General features: G+C 43.5%; 1 protein-coding gene across 1 annotated transcript; it reads left to right on the forward strand.

The window, feature by feature from the left end:
• The first annotated feature begins 3,215 nt into the window (after window positions 1–3,215).
• LOC127339205 (uncharacterized) lies at window positions 3,216–3,815 on the forward strand. Its single transcript, XM_051365082.1, has one exon. The coding sequence runs from the start codon at window positions 3,216–3,218 to the stop codon at window positions 3,813–3,815; it is 600 nt and encodes a 199-aa protein (XP_051221042.1).
• The last annotated feature ends 19,152 nt before the right edge of the window (window positions 3,816–22,967 follow it).

Raw genomic sequence — 22,967 nt, forward strand, 5'->3', positions numbered from 1 at the left:
AGCACGAAGCCGGCTGGAGCGAAGACGAGTTTGATGTGAGCCACATTACTATATATTCTTGGTGCATTATTTTTCATTTCGATTACCAGCATCATCAAATAATATATGGTTCCTCCTGTCATAATTTATTCAGATTGTGTACGATGAATTTGATAATGATGAGAACCATGGTGAACACACAGACGATAAAAATACTAGTGAGGTATTTGTAGTGACTAATTCTATATGACATAAAATGATGGCAACTGTATAATTAACGGTTACTAAATTTCACGATACATTAATAAATTTCAGGCAGAATCTAATGCTGGTATTGAGTACGACTATTACGGTGAATCTGACTTGGACACGGGCCATACTAATGATGTGGAAGGTGCATCAGTTTCTGGGGATTCTGTTGACATGAGCGAGGTTGTTATCTCTTTTTATCAGTCATAGAGAGTTGGAACACATAAAATTATAGTTGTAATGCCTATGTTTTGTACTTGCAGGCGACGCCAAGCGCTAGTCAACCTGAGAAAACAGACAAATGTAGCAATGGCAATGAATATCCTAATGATAAGCGGGATTTATACTGGAAGATAAAGGAGATGTCTTTTATTTCTGAAGCAGCAGCATATTCTTTCTATAACAGATATGCTAAAGATTATGGGTTCAGCGTTCGGTTGCACCAGGTTAAGCGGTTTGATGATGGAGTAATTCGGCTAAGGCGTTTTGTGTGTTTCAGAGAAGGGAAACGTTCCAGAAAGCTACTGACCATGGAAGGCCGCAAATATAGGCTCAGACCTGAGTCTCGCTGCAACTGCAAGGCACGTTTGGTGGTGAAGTTTGATGGAAAAACTGGTTTCTGGATTGTTAAAGATTTTCGTGATAATCATACCCATACCTTAGCTAAACCGGATGAAGTGCCGTTTCTTCGGTCCCATAGGAGGATCAACGACTCACAGAGATCTGAGATATTATCACTGGGAGCCATGGGGGTCAGGAAGCACGTCATTATGAGATCCTTCATTGCAAACTCTGGTTCATTTGCCGGTGTTGGATTCACAAGAAAGGATATGTACAACATGTGCTCTAGGGAGAGGAGGAGGCTGCTTTTCGACGGTGATGCTACCACAGCCATCCGCATTATGGCAAACAGGAAAAAGAGGGAACCTGAATTTTTCTATGAATATGACCTTGACGACGAAGGCCGTCTGAAGCACATGTTCTGGTGTGATTCCCAGTCACATAGGGATTACCGGGACTACGGCGATGTGCTGGTGTTTGATAGCACATACAAGATGAATAAATATAAGAAGCCATTTGTTCCTTTTGTGGGGTTGAACAACCACCGTAGGACAACGGTATTTAGGTGTGCCATCCTTTCAAGCGAGACTGAAGAAACATATGTTTGGCTTCTAAAGACTTTCCTGAAAGCAATGTGTCAAGAGAAGCCAAAGGCAGTAATCACGGATGCAGATGCCGCGATGATCAACGCAATCAGCGAAGTATTTTCTGGTGTGTCGCATCGTATCTGCAGTTTTCACATTGAAAAAAATATGGAGATGCATCTACCTAATAAGTCACTGAACGAGTTTAGGACTCTTTTGTATTACACCACCTCGGAGCAAGTATTTGAGGAGCGATGGCATGCATTTTACAGAAAAATGGCAATCACCAAAAACCAGAACATGGATGAGGAGGATGTATAATAAGAGGAGACTTTGGGCCGCAGCGTATCTCTCTGAAGGATTCTGGCTGGGTGTGAAAGTTTAAACTCTTGTCTTCACCTTCACCTTGATGGGGAAATGACCATTGTGGATATGATTATGCACTACGGCAACGCCATTGTCCGTCTCCATGAGAAGGAAGCCCACGATGAATACACGGCTTCACAGACTACACTGGTGCCAATTACTAATTTCAGAGAACTAGAGGTAGCTGGTGCGAACGTCTTCACTCCAGTTGTGTTCTATATTTTGCAAAATGAGCTTTCAAAGATTGGCGTCATAGAGATCTTAGAAAGAATGCAGGTAGCAGACTCAAACGTCTTCATTGTGGCATGGAGAAATAACGTTAGGAGCATGTTCTACATGGAACATAGACCCAACTCGGCAGAAATTATAAGGTGCAGCTGTCGAAGGATGATTCGAAAGGGGCTCCCTTGCAAGCACATGCTGCATGTGCTGCATTTCTTGAAATTTACTAAAATTCCACAATGTTGTGCTCTACGACGATTCACAAAAAATGCCAGGTTTGGATTGCCAGCTAGACGCACCAGCGACATGTTTGGGTGGGGTTGGTCTGGGCCAGAGGAGCGGGCGAAATACAGCAAGATGAATATTTTGGCATCACAAGCTATGCATATTGCATGTAACGATTCAGCGGAATATGATCTGCTGAACAGTACCATTGAGGGCATAATTTCTAGAAGAGAGGGGTATGGTAAAGGCAAAGCATATGGTCCCCTTAGCTCAGTTCATGAAAATGAAGATGCTAGTGGACCATGCGATATTGCTATTGGTGATCCAATGAAAGTCTCCACTAAAGGTGCAACTAGGCAAAACACAAAAGACCATGAAGCGCAGAAATCTCCGATGACTAAAAATAGAAGACCACTAGGACACAAAGAGCGCAGGGTGCAGGTGCGCGGGGCATGCCAACACGAAGGGCATAACAGAAGAAACCCAATATGCATATTTCATTCCAAGTAAGTTTTTGTGCCATTTTGTTTCATATATTTTTTAAGATTCCTATAATTTGTTGTGTAATTTTATGTCTGTGAACATGTGCAGGAATGTGATGCAGCAACAAGGGTAGTTTTTTTATAGTTATCTAAAGGGCAGTTAATTTCCTTAATTATGAATGGGATGAAAATAACTATGTATTAACTGGAGTTGTTAATGTTTGGTACTGGTGTTTTTATTTTGTATGTCAACTCGGCTAAAACTCACTTTATTCAGTTTCTGATCTATTATTACTTACAAAAATTAAATGGTTTAACATCGCCGGCGGCGTGTGTGAAACGAAAGTTCGGAGAGCATGCGAGCGGCACGTTGACTCGGACGCGTCCTCCACTTGTCTTCCCACCGAAGAACGGCCTACTTATTCATCCCCAATCCCCACCCCGCTCCAAACGCCAGCCACCCAACCCGGTCGAAACCCTAGCAACCCAAACCGCTCCAAACCCTACCCGTCCCCTGCTGACCCACATCCGCCAGTCAGAATCGATAATGGCTCCGCGCCGCCGCCCCGCCCGCAGCTCGACGGGCTTCCGCGGAGTCCAGGTGCAGCCAGCTGGCTATTTTGCGGCGGAGATCCGCGCCGCTGGTCAGCGCAGCTGGCTCGGCACCTTCAACTCACCGGAGGAAGCCGCACGTGCCTACGATGCCTCCGCGTGGCTGCTCGGCCGGCCACGACAGGACATGAACTTCCCCGAGATCCATACGCGTGCCGACGCGGAGATGCTGTCCCCGCCGCCGCGGATTGTGACGCAGGCGGAGCAGAGGCGTTACGAAAGGGCACTGTTGCATATCTCCATTGCGGAGGCAGATGAGCACGCCATGGCCGAGTGGAGAAGGCTTCATCCCGAGGATGTTGAGTACGAGGAGAACTTCTGGGCGCAGAAAAAGGCGACGGAGATTGCGGCGAAGGAGGAGAGGAGGGCGGCAAGGGAAGACAAGAGGAGGAGGAAAGCTTTCTCAGAGGAGCAGCACAGGAGGTCGAAGGCGAACCTGCCGACCATTCCTGATGAGGACGACCATTGGTTTGACATTTTCCTGTCGACAGAGGAGGACACAGATAGCGATAGCGACCTGTCCGAATGGAATTAGTTTGAGTGCGTGTATTATTGCCTACTATGAATTTATGTAATTCTCTGGTGTTCTCTTGTTGAACTGAACAATATGCCGAACTATTAATTATGTGATATGTGTATGTCATTTTGTGTTTCTTGTAGATGTAATACACCGAACTAGTACGCAGCAAAAGACATGATATTTTGTGAAGTAGGCATTTCCTTATGTACACCGTAGCCTGTATGTAAAAAGGTAAAATAATTGCATACTTTCAAAAATGGAAAATAAAATCATTGTTCAAAATATTTGTAGATAAGCATAACCGAAAAAATATTGATTTACAACCAAAGACAACTATAAATTCAATATTTCATGTGTCCGAAAACCTTCCGCGGGACAAAAACCGAACACAATAACACTATCAAATTTATATTTTCCTGGTCTTTGCTAGGACTCTCACTTTGTTTTTCACCTTCTCAAGAATGTTTGTAGGTAAAAAAATAATGTTTGCAACTGTAGTTTCTCTGGATTCAACGACTCTGGCCTGCCAAAACATTATAAGGTGTTAAACACATGGCTTGTTAACATTGTTAAAATTAACCGAGTGCACGGAACATAGTATAGCCAACCTGCGAAACCGAGCAAGTCATACGATCTCCATCCCAGTGCTCCATACATTGCAATACCCATAATCCACAAGAATTGCTGGTATATAATGTGACATAATTTAAAAGTGTGAGCATATACAAAACCGACTTTCTTTATGTGTAATGCAATATAAGCACTTACGCATCTGTTTGCTTAGGGATATCATAGCTTTTAATAGACCATTCCTCGACATCAGGATAATCTGTCTCCGAAGTTTTGTTTGCCTCTTGTATGTCTAGGGAAATTTGTCTAATCTACAATACAATAAATATTAGTGGACAGACATGAGAAAGTACACGAAGACATGACAAATGAGAGTGCAATATACCAAATCTTCCACAACTGATTTTGACACCCCTAAACCAAACATAGGATCAAGGACCTGGAATTCCTGCTTCGTTGTATGCATGACAACAGTTACGTAATGAGTTTTCCGTATGTTCAGCGCGAAAAATGTCTAGATAAGAAGAAAAAAACTATGTCAATTATCATATTGTTTTATTCTAATTTGGCATGAAATATTCAAAGAAACAGCTGTTACCTTCTCACGCTTGAAATATTCATCCATAACCCTACCGATGGCTCCTGATCTTGCAACTACCTCATCTATATTTTTAATTGTGTATTTTCTTCTGTACTGTTTTTCTGCGAGTTCAAGTAGATAGTTTGACCTCCACGCTAGACATAACATTCGATCAGGCCCAACACGGAGAGACAAATATCCAATAGCAGCATCAATAACCTGAAAACAACAATTCTACAATAATTGCATGTTCAATGATTTTATGAGTATAACGCAAACTTAAGGTTTCGAAGACTTACATCATCAGATAGCCATTCATGCGCAAGAACAATGTTAAGCCTTTGTGAATACAAGGTGGCGCCAAATTCATTCTTGTACACTCCTTTAATTGCTTATTTGGGTATCTTAGATATTGTTGTGACATATAAAGCGGCAGCTTCTATTTCCTGCGGTGTCTGTACTGCCGAAGACTCCCCAACTTCATGTTCTTCTAACAACCCTGATGCACAAAATAGTAATAACATCTGTGTTACAGGTTGTAGAATCATTTATTTGCCAAGAAAGAAATAACGAATAAACGGCCTTACCTTTCTTTGCATGGCTTCGATGTTTTGGTGGTTTCGGAAGCACATACGGCGATCCATATTTTTGATTCATCGTCTGTTTCCTTTTCCCAGCTCTCCTTCTAGCATTACTATTAGCACACTTTGATGTATTGTCCTTCTTCCTAGTAGCCTTAGCACTCAATGTTTCTAGACTATCAATACTCATAACTTTGTCTTCACCGTCATGTACGTCATCCTTCTGTCCAGCATTCACCTTGGGGGTAGATCTTGCAAAAATGTCATCCGGTACTTCCGAGGATGATGCCAGTTTTGTAGTATCATTTATGATGAAAGGATTATCTTGTGTACCCTCCGTGTTACCAAGGTTATCTGGTGTGACGTAGACTTTATCTCCGGCCTCCTGCACCCCATTATGCTTAGCAGGTGTGACATACTTATCAGAATTCGGTGTTAGATTGCTAATTAAAGCATCTATGTTGTCAGAACTGGTCTTGTACATGAATTCTTTCCTAGACGAATCATTGATGTGAATAGACTCATCTTCTTCATCATCTCCTCCTTTATTTGATTCTGATCCTTCAGCCGGTTTGTACATGACACCGTTCTTATTTAACATTTTTAGAACTTCCTGCAAAACAAGTAATAACATCATGATTTATTACTCATAATGTAATATTTTCGTGTTCGTAAAATGTATGGCTCCTCACCACTGCACATCTCTTTGGTACAAGTGCTAACTATGTGTCAATGTGATCCTTCAATTCCTTCTTCATACTTTTCATTACTATGTCCTTGTTAGAATCCCTTTGTTTCGAACGTGACTGTTCACCATTCTGCGATGGGTTTTGCTTTGTTTGTGCAGTACCTTTGGGTTGAGATGTAAGATCATTAATAATCTGCATGTAACATTAGAAAACAAATGGTATAAATTAATATAAAAATACAATCTACATGTCGACTAGGATATAATATAGCTACAAGTAGGAATAAAAAACAAAACCTTCACTTTGCCTCGCCCACGACCATTTGCATAGTCGTAGGTTGACCTCCTTTTCGCTTCCGCTTCGGTCTAGTTTTTCATAAGTGGCCGAATAGACTTGTGTGGAATATACGTCGAATCATCAACGACTACCACCTTTTCCCAGTATAGTAACTACACACAACACATTTTAAATGAGAAAAGTTTCAAATTGTCACATACATCAAATATAGTGCTAATCATGTTTACATACCTAAGTGAGACCAAGATTTCCTTTCGGCCATCCCCTGGTTTTTGGTGCTCTTGTGGTAGCCGTCAAATTATCGATGAGGTAACGTAATGTGAAGTGATTCCAATTAATTTTTAACATTCTAGGAACATCCTTCACTAGGCAGTAGTGATTTCTATCGATTGTTCTTGGGCCATAGGGCGCGTAACCGTGCCAATTCGCACGAGCACTGCTTTGTGCACGAAGTCATCATCGGAAGCCTTCTCTCTCTGTATGTCAGCAATCGAATCAGAAATAACTAGATTTCCACTAGACTTGCTGAGTTAACTTGCCGGTATCCCCCTACTTACTAGACTTTCTTGATCAATTATATCGAAAGCAGAATAACCGTCATTACGTAGACCATATATGCATTCTATGTCTACAGGGGTTGCAGCTATTTCTCCTGCCTTGTCTTGTATGACGAATTTCTCTGTTTTAGGATCAAATAGCTCTATCATAAATCTGATCAAATTTGTGCGCATGCCGATCGCTAGAAGTTGCAACATCGTGCGCAAACTAGTAGCGCTAAACCTCGCACGTTGTGGTCCTGAAAAACTAGCTACGAGATCAGTCCACTTTGTGTAGTCACAATAAACCGGGCCATCCAAATCATCCATTCTGCACATAACAATTATTGCTGACTTAGAAAATTGGCTAAACCATCTACGTAGTACATGTTAACCTAAAACTTACAGGTCCGGCAAACAATGAAGGTTTAGATCAAGTGGACGAAACGATATAAGAGATTGCAAGCGCACTGAACACGGATGTTGCCATCGTTAGATCGAGCTGTAGGCTCCGCGAGTCGGCGACGAAAGGACTCCTATCTTCTCTAGACGGCGATGGAAGGCGATGTTGACTTCACGATGGAATCGTGGGTAGTTAGACGCGGTGCGTACGACGTGCCGCTAACTAGGGCATCTGCAATTAATTCTATTAGGGAAGGTCTCGATGGATATCTGGGCCGGCCCGTTAGTAACCAGCCCATACACGGAGGCCAGCCCATAAGCGGAGGCCATAAAGCGACGTCTATGCATGTAATAAGAACTGCTTCGCATTCCACAGGCGCAGCGACAACTTACTTCTCCCTCTCTCTTTTGGACGGTCCTATTCCCTTTCGCGAGTCACTATTTAAGTATGAAGCAGCAATACTTGTTCGAGGCCATGGCAGACAACGTGCTGATCACCTAGAAGCATACCATGGTTGCGCATGTCACCACATGATGATGGTTTGTAACTAGTACGACGGTGCACAATATGATTTGTAATTATGATTTGAATTGTTTGTAACGAAGATAATTTCAAATATATGGCCTTTTCTGAACATTACAAGATCTGCAATATATATAATTGACTTAGTGGGATCTATATAGTGCCACTGGCGAGTGGGGCATCAACATATTTCACCATACTACAATTGTTCATGTCCAAATTTGTAGAGAACTAAGCAGGATATAACTCATAAGCATTCACGAACGAACTCTTCACGTACTGTCATAAAAGTGTTCACGGACTATAGTGTACCATTAAACATGACAGAAAAGTGTACCATACTAAAAGTGTACCAATAAACATGACATAAACGTAAATTTTAGATAGCTATAGTCTTCACGAGCAAAGTCTGAACTGGGTTGTTCTCACACACTGTCAACCAGAAGCTTCAGACCACCATCTCCTCCTTGTTACGACGGAATCCGAACACGTATTTCTGATTTATCTTCATGCCATTCTGCCTCACGATATCCATCCAGTTTGATGTTATCATGGCACCTCCTTTTGGTATCCCTTTCACCATTGACATGCTAATCACCATCTTAACATTCGCAACATTGGCATTTTGTGAATAGACCTTTATTGTTGCTGGTAGTTGAATATTGGGCAGAATGTGATTCATGGTGAACCTCCTTGAGAAGTACTGCACACCAATTTCACAGTCAATTTTGGGCATATCTCGGTTAGTAGTAAGAAATGTTACAAATCAAAATGAATTACCATCTTTGCTTTATTCTTCATGATGTTTGATTTCTTGATGGTGCACACGTACATTGGAATTGTTGGTAGGTATTTCGCAACTAGTCGTTCGAGTGCATCAAAATCCCCATAACTCAGCTTAACTCGATTTTCATACTCAATGAAGCTTCAAATTCGTACTCTCCCTCTATTCTGGGACCTGCATGCAATATTAAAAAACATAAGAGACAACAATTAATACTAAAGTTGTTAATAACACTGCGTTTTCAAATAGTGCTAGAAACTGCCTTACCCCTTATAATAGGCCTTTTCCTCCAATTCGGTAAAGCACGAAGCTGGGCAGCCGTAGCACGGAATGGCTCCTAATGAAATGTAATTGAATATTGAGGAGTGTTGAATATTAGAAATCACATAGGCGGGTAATGATACGTCTCCAACGTATCGATAATTTCTTATGTTCCATGCCACATTATTGATGTTATCTACATGTTTTATGCACACTTTATGTCATATTCGTGCATTTTCTGGAACTAACCTATTAACAAGATGCCGAAGTGCCAGTTGCTGTTTTCTGCTGTTTTTGGTTTCAGAAATCCTAGTAAGGAAATATTCTCGGAATTGGACGAAATCAAAGCCCAGGGGCCTATTTTTCCACGAAGCTTCCAGAAGTCCGAAGACGAGACGAAGAGGGGCCACGGGGTGGCCAAACCCTAGGGCGGCGCGGCCCCCCCCTTGGCCGCGCCGGCCTATGGTGTGGGCCCCCCGTGCCGCCTCTTGACTTGCCCTTCCGCCTACTTAAAGCCTCCGTGACGAAACCCCCGCACGAGAGCCACGATACGGAAAACCTTCCAGACGCCGCCAACGCCGATCCCATCTCGGGGATCCAGAGATCGCCTCCGGCACCCTGCCGGAGAGGGGAATCATCTCCCGGAGGACTCTACGCCGCCATGGTCGCCTCCGGTGTGATGTGTGAGTAGTCTACCCCTGGACTATGGGTCCATAGCAGTAGCTAGATGGTTGTCTTCTCCCCATTGTGCTATCATTGTCGGATCTTGTGAGCTGCCTAACATGATCAAGATCATCTATCTGTAATTCTATATGTTGCGTTTGTTGGGATCCGATGAATAGAGAATACTTGTTATGTTGATTATCAAAGTTATATCTACGTGTTGTTTATGATCTTGCATGCTTTCCGTTAATAGTAGATGCTCTGGCCAAGTAGATGCTTGTAACTCCAAGAGGGAGTACTTATGCTCGATAGTGGGTTCATGCCTGCATTGACACCTGGACAGTGTGACATAAAGTTGTAAGTTTGTTTTGTGCTGTTGGCACTAGGGATAAAACATTTATGATATGTCTAAGGATGTAGTTGTTGATTACATTACGCACCATACTTAATGCATTTGTCTCGTTGCTTTGCAACTTAATACCGGAGGGGTTCGGATGATAACCTGAAGGTGGACTTTTTAGGCATAGATGCAGTTGGATGGCGGTCTATGTACTTTGTCGTAATGCCCAATTAAATCTCACTATACTCATCATGATATGTATGTGCATGGTCATGCTCTCTTTATTTGTCAATTGCCCAACTGTAATTTGTTCACCCAACATGCTGTTCGTCTTATGGGAGAGACACCTCTAGTGAACTGTGGACCCCGGTCCAATTCTCTTTACTGAAATACAATCTACTGCAATACTTGTTCTACTGTTTTCTGCAAACAATCATCTTCCACACAATACGGTTAATCCTTTGTTACAGCAAGCCGGTGAGATTGACAACCTCACTGTTTCGTTGGGGCAAAGTACTTTGGTTGTGTTGTGCAGGTTCCAAGTTGGCGCCGGAATCCCTGGTGTTGCGCCGCACTACATCTCGCCGCCATCAACCTTCAACGTGCTTCTTGACTCCTACTGGTCCGATTAAACCTTGGTTTCTTACTGAGGGAAACTTGCCGCTGTGCGCATCACATCTTCCTCTTGGGGTTCTCAACGGACGTGCCAACCACACGCATCAAGCAAATTTCTGGCGCCGTTGCCGGGGACCAGAAAGCTACACCACAGGGATTTCCTCCCTCGTCAACCCCGCGCCAGTCCTGGACAGCATCAAGTATTTTCTGGCACCGTTGCTACTGCTCATATATATTCATACCACCTGTATTTCACTATCTCTTCGCCGAACTAGTGCACCTATTAGGTGTGTTGGGGACACAAGAGACTTCTTGCTTTGTGGTTGCAGGGTTGCATGAGAGGGATATCTTTGACCTCTTCCTCCCTGAGTTCGATAAACCTTGGGTGATCCACTTAAGGGAAAACTTGCTGCTGTTCTACAAACCTCTGCTCTTGGAGGCCCAACACTGTCTACAGGAAAAGGAGGGGGAAGTAGACATCAAGCTATTTTCTGGCGCCGTTGCCGGGGAGGAAAGGTAAAAGGTACTCACACTCCGGACCTCGGCTACCAAGCTATTTTCCGCCGTCGTAAGTACTCAAAGCTATTTCCTTTAGATCCTGCAATTGCAACTTTTTGTTTCTTGTTTACACTAGTAAGGCATAATGGACAACAATGAGCTTTTTACTCTATTTCCTGATTTAAGACATGGATGGTTTGATCCGAAAATTAAAAAACCCATGGAACATGTTAGTATGAACGCTTTGAACACCATTGTTGATAATGATATAGAAAGTTCTAAGCTTGGGGAAGCTGGTTTTCATGATCTTTTTAGTCCCCCAAGCATTGAGGAGAAAATTTACTTTGATGATACTTTGCCTCCTATTTATGATGATTATAATGATAGTAGCCTTTTGGTACCACCTACTATGGAGAGTGAATTTTGTTATGATTATACTATGCCTCCTACACTTGATGAGAACAATAATGATAGCTACTTTGTTGAATTTGCTCCCACTATTACTAATAAAATTGATTATGCTTATGTGGAGAGTAATAATTTTATGCATGAGACTCATGATAAGAATGTTTCATTTGATAGTTATATTGTTGAGTTTGCTCATGTTGCTACTGAAAGTTATTATGAGAGAGGAAAATATGGTTGTAGAAATTTTCATGTAACTAAAACACCTCTCTATGTGCTAAAATTTTTGATGCTACACTTGTTTTATCTTTCTATGCTTGTTGCATTATGCTTCTTGAACTTGTTTATTTACAAGATTCCTATGCATAGGAAGCATGTTAGACTTAAATGTGTTTTGAATTTACTTCTTGATGCTCTCTTTTGCTTCAAATACTTTTTCTTGCGAGTGCATCATTAAAACTGCTGAGCCCATCTTAATGGCTATAAAGAAAAGAACTTCTTGGGAGATAACCCATGTGTTATTTTGCTACAGTACCTTGTTTTTATTTTGTGTCTTGGAAGTTGTTTACTACTGTAGCAACCTCTCCTTATCTTAGTTTTGTGTTTTGTTGTGCCAAGTAAAGTCTTTGATAGAAAAGTAAGTACTAGATTTGGATTACTGCGCAGTTCCAGATTTCTTTGCTGTCACGAATCTGGGTCTACCTCCCTGTAGGTAGCTCAGAAAATTAAGCCAATTTACGTGCATGATCCTCAGATATGTACGCAACTTTCATTCAATTTGAGCATTTTCATTTGAGCAAGTATGGTGCCATTTTAAAATTCGTCAATACGAACTGTTCTGTTTTGACAGATTCTGCCTTTTATTTCGCATTGCCTCTTTTGCTATGTTGGATGAATTTCTTTGATCCATTAATGTCCAGTAGCATTATGCAATGTCTAGAAGTGTTAAGAATGATTGTGTCACCTCTGAATATGTTAATTTTTATTGTGCACTAACCCTCTAATGAGTTGTTTCGAGTTTGGTGTGGAGGAAGTTTTCAAGGATCAAGAGAGGAGTATGATGCAACATGATCAAGGAGAGTGAAAGCTCTAAGCTTGGGGATGCCCCGGTGGTTCACCCCTGCATATATCAAGAAGACTCAAGCGTCTAAGCTTGGGGATGCCCAAGGCATCCCCTTCTTCATCGACAACATTATCAGGTTCCTCCCCTGAAACTATATTTTTATTCCATCACATCTTATGTACTTTACTTGGAGCGTCTGTGTGCTTTTGTTTTTGTTTGTGTTTGAATAAATTGGATTACATCATGCTTGTGTGGGAGAGAGACACGCTCCGCTGGTTCGTATGAACACATGTGTTCTTAGCTCATAGTATTCATGGCGAAGTTTCTCCTTCGTTAAATTGTTATATGGTTGGAATTGGAAAATGATACATGTAGTAATTGCTATAAATGTCTTGGGTAATGTGATACTTGGCAATTGTTGTGCTCATGATTAAGCTCTTGCATCATATGCTTTGCACCCATTAATGAAGAAATACATAGAGCATGCTTAAATTTGGTTTGCATATTTGGTTTCTCTAAGGTCTAGATAATTTCTAGTATTGAGTTTGAACAACAAGGAAGACGGTGTAGAGTCTTATAATGTTTACAATATGTCTTTTATGTGAGTTTTGCTGCACCGGTTCATCCTTGTGTTTGTTTCAAATAAGCCTTGCTAGCCTAAACCTTGTATCGAGAGGGAATACTTCTCATGCATCCAAAATACTTGAGCCAACCACTATGCCATTTGTGTCCACCATACCTACCCACTACATGGTATTTTCCGCCATTCCAAAGTAAATTGCTTGAGTGCTACCTTTAAAATTCCATCATTCACCTTTGCAATATATAGCTCATGGGACAAATAGCTTAAAAACTATTGTGGTATTGAATATGTAATTATGCACTTTATCTCTTATTAAGTTACTTGTTGTGCGATAACCATGTTCACTGGGGACGCCATCAACTACTCTTTGTTGAATTTCATGTGAGTTGCTATGCATGTCCGTCTTGTCTGAAGTAAGAGAGATCTACCACCTTATGGTTAAGCATGCATATTGTTAGAGAAGAACATTGGGCCGCTAACTAAAGCCATGATCCATGGTGGAAGTTTCAGTTTTGGACATATATCCTCAATCTCAAATGAGAAAATTATTAATTGTTGTTACATGCTTATGCATAAAAGAGGAGTCCATTATCTGTTGTCTATGTTGTCCCGGTATGGATTTCTAAGTTGAGAATAATCAATAGCGAGAAATCCAAATGCGAGCTTTCTCCTTAGACCTTTGTACAGGCGGCATAGAGGTACCCCTTTGTGACACTTGGTAAAAACATGTGCATTGTGATGATCCGGTAGTCCAAGCTAATTAGGACAAGGTGCGGGCACTATTAGTACACTATGCATGAGGCTTGCAACTTATAAGATATAATTTACATGATGCATATGCTTTATTACTACCGTTGACAAAATTGTTTCATGTTTTCAAAATCAAAGCTCTAGCACAAATATAGCAATCGATGCTTTTCCTCTATGGAGGACCATTCTTTTACTTTCAATGTTGAGTCAGTTCACCTATTTCTCTCCACCTCAAGAAGCAAACACTTGTGTGAACTGTGCATTGATTCCTACATACTTGCTTATTACACTTATTATATTACTCTATGTTGACAATATCCATGAGATATACATGTTATGAGTTGAAAGCAACCGCTGAAACTTAATCTTCTTTTGTGTTGCTTCAATGCCTTTACTTTGAATTATTGCTTTATGAGTTAACTCTTATGCAAGACTTATTGATGCTTGTCTTGAAGTGCTATTCATAAAAAGTCTTTGCTTTATGATTCACTTGTTTACTCATGTCATATACATTGTTTTGATCTCTGCATTCACTACATATGCTTTACAAATAGTATGATCAAGATTATGATGGCATGTCACTCCGTAAATTATACGTGTTATCGTTTTACCTCGCCGGACGAGCAGAACTAAGCTTGGGGATGCTGATACGTCTCCAACGTATCGATAATTTCTTATGTTCCATGCCACATTATTGATGTTATCTACATGTTTTATGCACACTTTATGTCATATTCGTGCATTTTCTGGAACTAACCTATTAACAAGATGCCGAAGTGCCGCTTGCTGTTTTTCTGCTGTTTTTGGTTTCAGAAATCCTAGTAAGGAAATATTCTCGGAATTGGACGAAATCAAAGCCCAGGGGCCTATTTTTCCACGAAGCTTCCAGAAGTCCGAAGACGAGACGAAGAGGGGCCACGGGGTGGCCAAACCCTAGGGCGGCGCGGCCCCCCCTTGGCCGCGCCGGCCTATGGTGTGGGCCCCCCGTGCCGCCTCTTGACTTGCCCTTCCGCCTACTTAAAGCCTCCGTGACGAAACCCCCAGTACCGAGAGCCACGATACGGAAAACCGCCCAGAGACGCCGCCACCGCCGATCCCATCTCGGGGGATCCAGGAGATCGCCTCCGGCACCCTGCCGGAGAGGGGAATCATCTCCCGGAGGACTCTACGCCGCCATGGTCGCCTCCGGTGTGATGTGTGAGTAGTCTACCCCTGGACTATGGGTCCATAGCAGTAGCTAGATGGTTGTCTTCTCCCCATTGTGCTATCATTGTCGGATCTTGTGAGCTGCCTAACATGATCAAGATCATCTATCTGTAATTCTATATGTTGCGTTTGTTGGGATCCGATGAATAGAGAATACTTGTTATGTTGATTATCAAAGTTATATCTACGTGTTGTTTATGATCTTGCATGCTTTCCGTTACTAGTAGATGCTCTGGCCAAGTAGATGCTTGTAACTCCAAGAGGGAGTACTTATGCTCGATAGTGGGTTCATGCCTGCATTGACACCGGGACAAGTGATGAAAGTTCTAAGGTTGTGTTGTGCTGTTGCCACTAGGGATAAAACATTGATGCTATGTCTAAGGATGTAGTTGTTGATTACATTACGCACCATACTTAATGAAATTGTCTGTTGCTTTGCAACTTAATACTGGAGGGGGTTCGGATGATAACCTGAAGGTGGACTTTTTAGGCATAGATGCAGTTGGATGGCGGTCTATGTACTTTGTCGTAATGCCCAATTAAATCTCACTATACTCATCATGATATGTATGTGCATGGTCATGCTCTCTTTATTTGTCAATTGCCCAACTGTAATTTGTTCACCCAACATGCTGTTCGTCTTATGGGAGAGACACCTCTAGTGAACTGTGGACCCCGGTCCAATTCTCTTTACTGAAATACAATCTACTGCAATACTTGTTCTACTGTTTTCTGCAAATAATCATCTTCCACACAATACGGTTAATCCTTTGTTACAGCAAGCCGGTGAGATTGACAACCTCACTGTTTCGTTGGGGCAAAGTACTTTGGTTGTGTTGTGCAGGTTCCAAGTTGGCGTCGGAATCCCTGGTGTTGCGCCGCACTACATCTCGCCGCCATCAACCTTCAACGTGCTTCTTGACTCCTACTGGTCCGATTAAACCTTGGTTTCTTACTGAGGGAAACTTGCCGCTGTGCGCATCACACCTTCCTCTTGGGGTTCCCAACGGACGTGCCAACCACACGCATCAAGCAAATTTCTGGCGCCGTTGCCGGGGACCAGAAAGCTACACCACAGGGATTTCCTCCCTCGTCAACCCCGCGCCAGTCCTGGACAGCATCAAGTATTTTCTGGCACCGTTGCTACTGCTCATATATATTCAAACCACCTGTATTTCACTATCTCTTCGCCGAACTAGTGCACCTATTAGGTGTGTTGGGGACACAAGAGACTTCTTACTTTGTGGTTGCAGGGTTGCATGAGAGGGATATCTTTGACCTCTTCCTCCCTGAGTTCGATAAACCTTGGGTGATCCACTTAAGGGAAAACTTGCTGCTGTTCTACAAACCTCTGCTCTTGGAGGCCCAACACTGTCTACAGGAAAAGGAGGGGGAAGTAGACATCAGGTAACATTGCTGATCAATGTTAGTGTTCTGATATGTAATATACGATCAAACTAAAAAACAAAATATGTTTGGTAGCCGGATTATGAGATGAAGGCGAGTTGGTGATCAATGTCAATGTTCTGATATGTAATATACGATAAAAAAAAAATGTAATATACGATCAAACTGAAAAACTAGGGCGTTAACGACTAGATCTAACTCAGGCCAATTAGATGAAGATCTTGTGGTACAAACAAACTATGTTTCTAGATCTACAACGTCTACCTGTTGTCAGGCATGAGGTCATCTAAATTTAGGTGCATGCCACGAGGCGAGCGAACTATACTTACGGGGTCCATGGCGATTAGATCCGAGTCAGCTCGTAACCAACGTCGTTGAGGACGCCAGTCCGCGTCCAGTCGTAGATCAGAGGATGCGCTGAGGAAATAGATCGATTGGGAATGAGATTTCTTAACAGGGCAGTTAGATACATGTAGAAGCGTCCCGCGTACGTAAGGATGGATCCGTCGGCCCGTTATCTAGTCAGCATCTCCATCCCGCCTCCACCTACAGGTCGCCGCCGCCGCCTTACCTCTCCACATGGTGATTTCAGCTATGGACGACATCGAGCTCGTCAAACCCATGCACCACACCTCATCGGATGAGGTATTAAGATTCTAAATTAACGTACATCCTCTTTATCTCATGGGATTCAAAATATCTTGAAGAGTCATCGGTATGTGCATGTTCATAAGTTATGTCAAATTAAATATGTTTTCCATTTCTGCTAGGAATCATCATGTGAGTGTGGTATTCGGGATGGATGTGCCCTGTTTCAACATTGTCTACAAGGAAAAATTGTTCTCCTAGAGGAACTAAATTTAAAAAGGGAGGAGAAAATGAAGAACGATGCAAAACTGATGAAGATTGATGAAGAATTGAGGATTACCGAAAAGAAGCTCACGGTGGCTCATGAGACAATTTGGAAGATGGAACAAGCATTGATAACCACCAACAAAAAAATAGAAACACTTCTGGAACAGAAAGGTTGAATCGAGTTGGCGTTGGCGGATATCATCGATGAACACAACATTACTAAGAACGAAACAAGGGCGACAACAAGGTTGAAGATGAATAAGGTCAAAAAATATGCTCTCAAAAGGGAATTGTGTCTTTAGTACGCCTTGTGTGCCATTGTTATCCTAGTAGCGGTTATAATTGCGATGTCAGGGCTTTTAAAATGCTCGAACTAGTTGTTATGGTTGGGCAAAAAATAAAGAAGTAACAATGAATTGTACTGTGATCATATTATATCACATGTCCAGAAATGAAAGGTTTTTTTTGACAGTGAAATGCGGACGAGGAGGAATACATAGCCAAATTACAATACTAAAAATGCTAATATTTATATGGGCCACAGACATTACAATACTAAAAATGCTGATAAAATATATTAAATCGCAGGCAGCGCGCGCTGGTCGGTACGTCGTCCTCCCAGCGCTCTATCTACTTGGATCTTTTGTTGGACGACTCTGCCACCTCATCGTCCCGGCGCCCCTGCTTGCGAGGCGCCTTATCCGACGAGCCATCGTCTGACGGGCCGTCATCTGATGAGGTGGACTCCGACGAGCTGTCATCTGACCAGGCAGACTTCGACGAGCTGCCGTAGTCCTCCTCGTCCTCGTCCTCATCCATCATCGCCCCCCGCGCTGGCGCCGTGACCGCCTCCTCCTTCGCATGAGCCTTCTTTGCCGCGGCCGCCTCCTCCGCTTCCTCCGCTGCTGCCTCCTCCTCCTCCAGCCGCGCCCACATTGTGTCTTCGTCCTCCTCCTCTTCTTTGTCCTCGGCAGTGTCTTCCTCCTCGTCCGCGTCGTCGGCGGTATCTTCCGGAAGGTCGTTGTCATTGTCATCGACGGCGGCCACATCTTAGGGTTCCGAGTCGTCGGCGGTCGGCGATGGTTCCCTTTCCCACCAGTGTCGCTACCTAGGCGACTTTCCCTCGCTGTCGGAGTTGGACGGCCAGGAAACATCACTCATGGCGCGCGGCGGGTCGTTGGCAACGGCGTGGGAGCGGGGCTGCAAGATATGGGAAGTGCGCATGTTGGCGCCGTACTTATATGTTCGTCGATGGAAGGCAATGCGGAAATGGAAGAGGGCGGCCGTTGCCATTCCGGCGTTTAAAGAGTCGCCTACATCGTGCGCATGGCGGTTGCACAGAAATGTTAGTGGGCGCGTTGTAAGTTTGGCGTGGCGCACACCGTGGCACTTTGTTCTTACTATCCCTGGCGCATGAAAAATGTGCTAGAAACAGGCTCCAAAGGTAGGGTAAACGGCCACATTTCTAAGAAACTTTTTTTTGACCTTGTCTAAATCAGCCAAATAAATTTCCTACACATCTATTCTATATATATATATACCATTTTCGAAGATTTTGAATTTTTAAGATTTTTTCTGAATTTGTTATGCTCATTTGAATATACGGGCTTCTATGCGGTAGCTAGGCAAGGAACACATACATTCTTCCCTAGATAGTGATGTAAGTGGTGTTTGCATACCATGGTGGAGCAATGCCCAAAAAATGAGCTCACTATGTACACACACCGTCAGACGATCCATTGTTTTGAGACCTGTTTCTGACGAAAACCCTATATTTGATGGGTCTACACCACATGAACATGGGCAAGCACACATGCAAAATGCAAAACCCAGGGCTTGCAGTGGGTGGAATGACATGGTGCACCAGTGCCCCAAATATGGGGTCATCCCAGGGTTGGCTGTCCACTTGGTGGCCACGGTAGACCTGTTGTGCCCAGAATCCATGTATACGGGCTTCCATGCGGTAGCTAGGCAAGGAACACATACATTCTTCCCTGGATGGTGATGTAAGTGGTGTTTGCATGCCATGGTGGAGCAATGCCCAAAAAATGAGCTCACTATGTACACACACTGTCAGACGATCCATTGTTTCGAGACATGTTTCTGACGAAAACCCTATATTTGAGAGGTCTAAACCACATGAACATGGACAAACACACATGCAAAATGCAAAACCCAGGGCTTGCAGTGGGTGGAATGACATGGTGCACCAGTGCCCCAAATATGGGGTCATCCTGTGGTTGGTTGTCCACTTGGTGGCCAAGGTAGACCTGTTGTGCCCAGAAACCATGTATACGGGCTTCCATGCGGTAGCTAGGCAAGGAATATATACTTTCTTCCCTGGATGGTGATGTAAGTGGTGTTTGCATGCCATGGTGGAGCAATAACCAAAAAATGAGATCACTATGTACACACACCGTTAGATAATCCACTGTTTCGAGACATGTTTCTTACGAAAACCCTATATATTTGAGGGGCTACACCACATGAACATGGGCAAGCACACATACAACATGCAAAACCTAGGGCTTGAAGTGGGTGGAATGACATGGTGCACCAGTGCCCCAAATATGGGGTCATCCCAGGGTTGGTTGTCCACTTAGTGGCCAGGGTAGACCTGTTGTGCCCAGAAACCATGTGCACGGGCTTCCATGCGGTATCTAGGCAAGGAACACATACTTTCTTCCCTGGATGGTGATGTAAGTGGTGTTTGTATGCCATGGTGGAACAATGCCCAAAAAATGAGCTCACTATGTACACACACCGTCAGATGATCCATTGTTTCGAGACCTGTTTCTGTCGAAAACCCTATATTTGAGGGGTCTACACCATATGAACATGGGCAAGCACAGATGCAACATGCAAAACCCCAGACTTGAAGTGGATGGAATGACATGGTGCACCAGTACCCAAAATATAGGGTCATCCAAGGGTTGGCAGTCCACTTGGTGGCCAGGGTAGACCTGTTGTGCCCAGAAACCATGTATACATGCTTCCATGTGGTAGCTAGGCAAGGAACACATACTTTCTTCCCTGGATGGTGATGTAAGTGGTGTTTGCTTTCCATGGTGGAGCAATGCCCAAAAAATGAGATCACTATGTACACACACCGTCAGACGATCCATTGTTTTGAGACCTGTTTCTGACGAAAATGCTATATTTGAGGGGTCTACACCACATGAACATGGGTAAGCACACATGCAACATGCAAAACCCAGGGCTTGAAGTGGGTGGAATGACATGGTGCACCAGTGCCCCAAATATATGTCATCCCAGGGTTGGCTGTCCACTTGGTGGCTAGGGTTGACCTGTTGTGCCCAGAAACCATGTATACAGGCTTCCATGCGGTAGCTAGGCAAGGAACACATACTTTCTTCCCTGGATGGTGATGTAAGTAGTGTTTGCATGGCATGGTGGAGCAATGCCCAAACAATGAGCTCATTATGTACACACAACATCAGACGATCCATTGTTTCGAGACCTGTTTCTGATGAAAACCCTATATTTGAGGTGTTTACACCACATGAACATGGGAAAGCACACATGCAACATGAAAAACCCATGGCTTGTAGTGGGTGGAATGACATGGTGCACCAGTGCCCAAATGTGGGGTCATCCCAGGGTAGGTTGTCCACTTGGTGGCCAGGGTAGGCCCGTTGTACCCAGAAACCATGTATACGGGCTTCCATGCGGTAGCTAGGCAAGGAACACATACTTTCTTCCCTGGATGGTGATGTAAGTTGTGTTTGCATGCCATGGTGGAGCAATGCCCAAAAAATAAGCTCACTATTGTCAACACCCGGATTTTTAAGTCCAGATGCCTATTATGCCATACATCGCAATCCCAGGAAGATTGTTGTTGCGAGACATAACAGCTGATATCATAAGTCATCATTTATTACAAACCATAGTCGTCTTACAAATATAGATCACATGATCCAATATTACACAAATAGTTGATCTAAGGATCAACAAACACATTACATAGCGGGAGCGTAGTAGTAGTGGACTATCTAATCCACATGCCAACGCTTGACGTCAGAAGATACTCCTAGTTGTTGTAGACGTCCTGCTGGCCGTCATCTTCATACTGCTGCTCCTCTTCATAGTCTGGCCATTTGAATAGCCAGGGACACAGCCGTGAGTACTTTTAAAGTACTCGCAAACTAATACTAGTGTAGGTGCGATCAATTTTATTAAGATAGTTCTAAGCTCTAGGTTTAATTGCAGAAAGCCAATTTTTGTTCATAAGCATTTAGTAAAAGACTCTTCTTTTGCTAACTAACTCAAGTGGGAACATTAGTGTCATTCCCAAAACTCAGTTGTGGTTCAAGTCAAGTCACCCTTCAAATCATCCACCATTTTCAAGAAAACATCTGACACACTACAAAAAATGTGTTAACTAGTGACCAACTTATTGTGACCGTGGATTGATTAGTCATAAATCTATGACTTTTTTGCACCAAATAGTCGTAAGGCGTTTGGGAGGGTTCAAACCATAAATAATTACGACCATTTTAGTGAGAAAGGTCATACTTTTCTTGCATGAAATGGTCATAGAATATATGATACGATTTATGATTTATTTTTAGACGATTACGATCAATTTAAATGGCCATAACAGCTAATTCATGATGCCTTAAAATGATTGGTTGGCCACCTAAAAAAATTCACGTATGCGCCGTGTCCATATCCGCCTACGTGTCATGTCTATGTGTCGACTTTCGCTGACGTGTCCAGATATATGACTAAGCTTAGTCTTCATTGACATGTGAAACACATTGACCACATAGGACATGTTGGCAGCCTGTATGACATGCGAGAGCCACAAGGATTATATCACTTGATTCGTGGGCACCCCTCTTTACCCAATCAGAAGACAACAAACAGCTGCCCACAGATCAGCGACCTCTCCATCTAACGCCACAAATACCCCGAAATCTGAACGCCCCTACTGTAATCCCGCGCTGCATTTTGGCTCACGCGGCAAACGAATCTAAATGTAAATTGGGTCGAGCATGGTGGCGAGACCAAATCGAGCCCACACGCGGGAGATGAAATGTTGAGCGGGAGGCCACATTCCCTTCCAGCTCGAGCCCCCACCCGATCGAATAGAATCACTCCCCCACGACCTACCCCTTTTCCAGGCTCCCACCGCCTCCTCCCTCCCATTTCCTCCAACGCCAGCCAAGATCCCGGCCAACCCCGGTGACGCCCTGCCCCGCTGATCCCCGCCCCTGAACCCCCTCCTCCACCTCTATCTATTCAACCCTGTCGAACCTCGAAATCATGCGCCCCAATAAAACCGTAGTCCGGGATCCGGGTGGATCTGTAGGAGGTCTATGGAGATGGCGGCGCCCCTGCAGCGAGCGGTGGTGACCCAGATCAGACGACGGAGGAGCAGATGTTAGCCCCGCGGCAGCTATGCCGAGAGATCTCCTCCACATCCAGGGCGGGCAGTGCGGGAATCGGATCGCGGCCATGAACAGCATCCATCTGCCCGCATGCGCGAAGGTCTTCCCCACCCCCTTCTCTCCAAAACCCTAGAGCCCTACCTTC

Source organism: Lolium perenne, chromosome 3 (assembly GCF_019359855.2).
Source record: "Lolium perenne isolate Kyuss_39 chromosome 3, Kyuss_2.0, whole genome shotgun sequence".
NCBI lineage: Eukaryota > Viridiplantae > Streptophyta > Magnoliopsida > Poales > Poaceae > Lolium > Lolium perenne.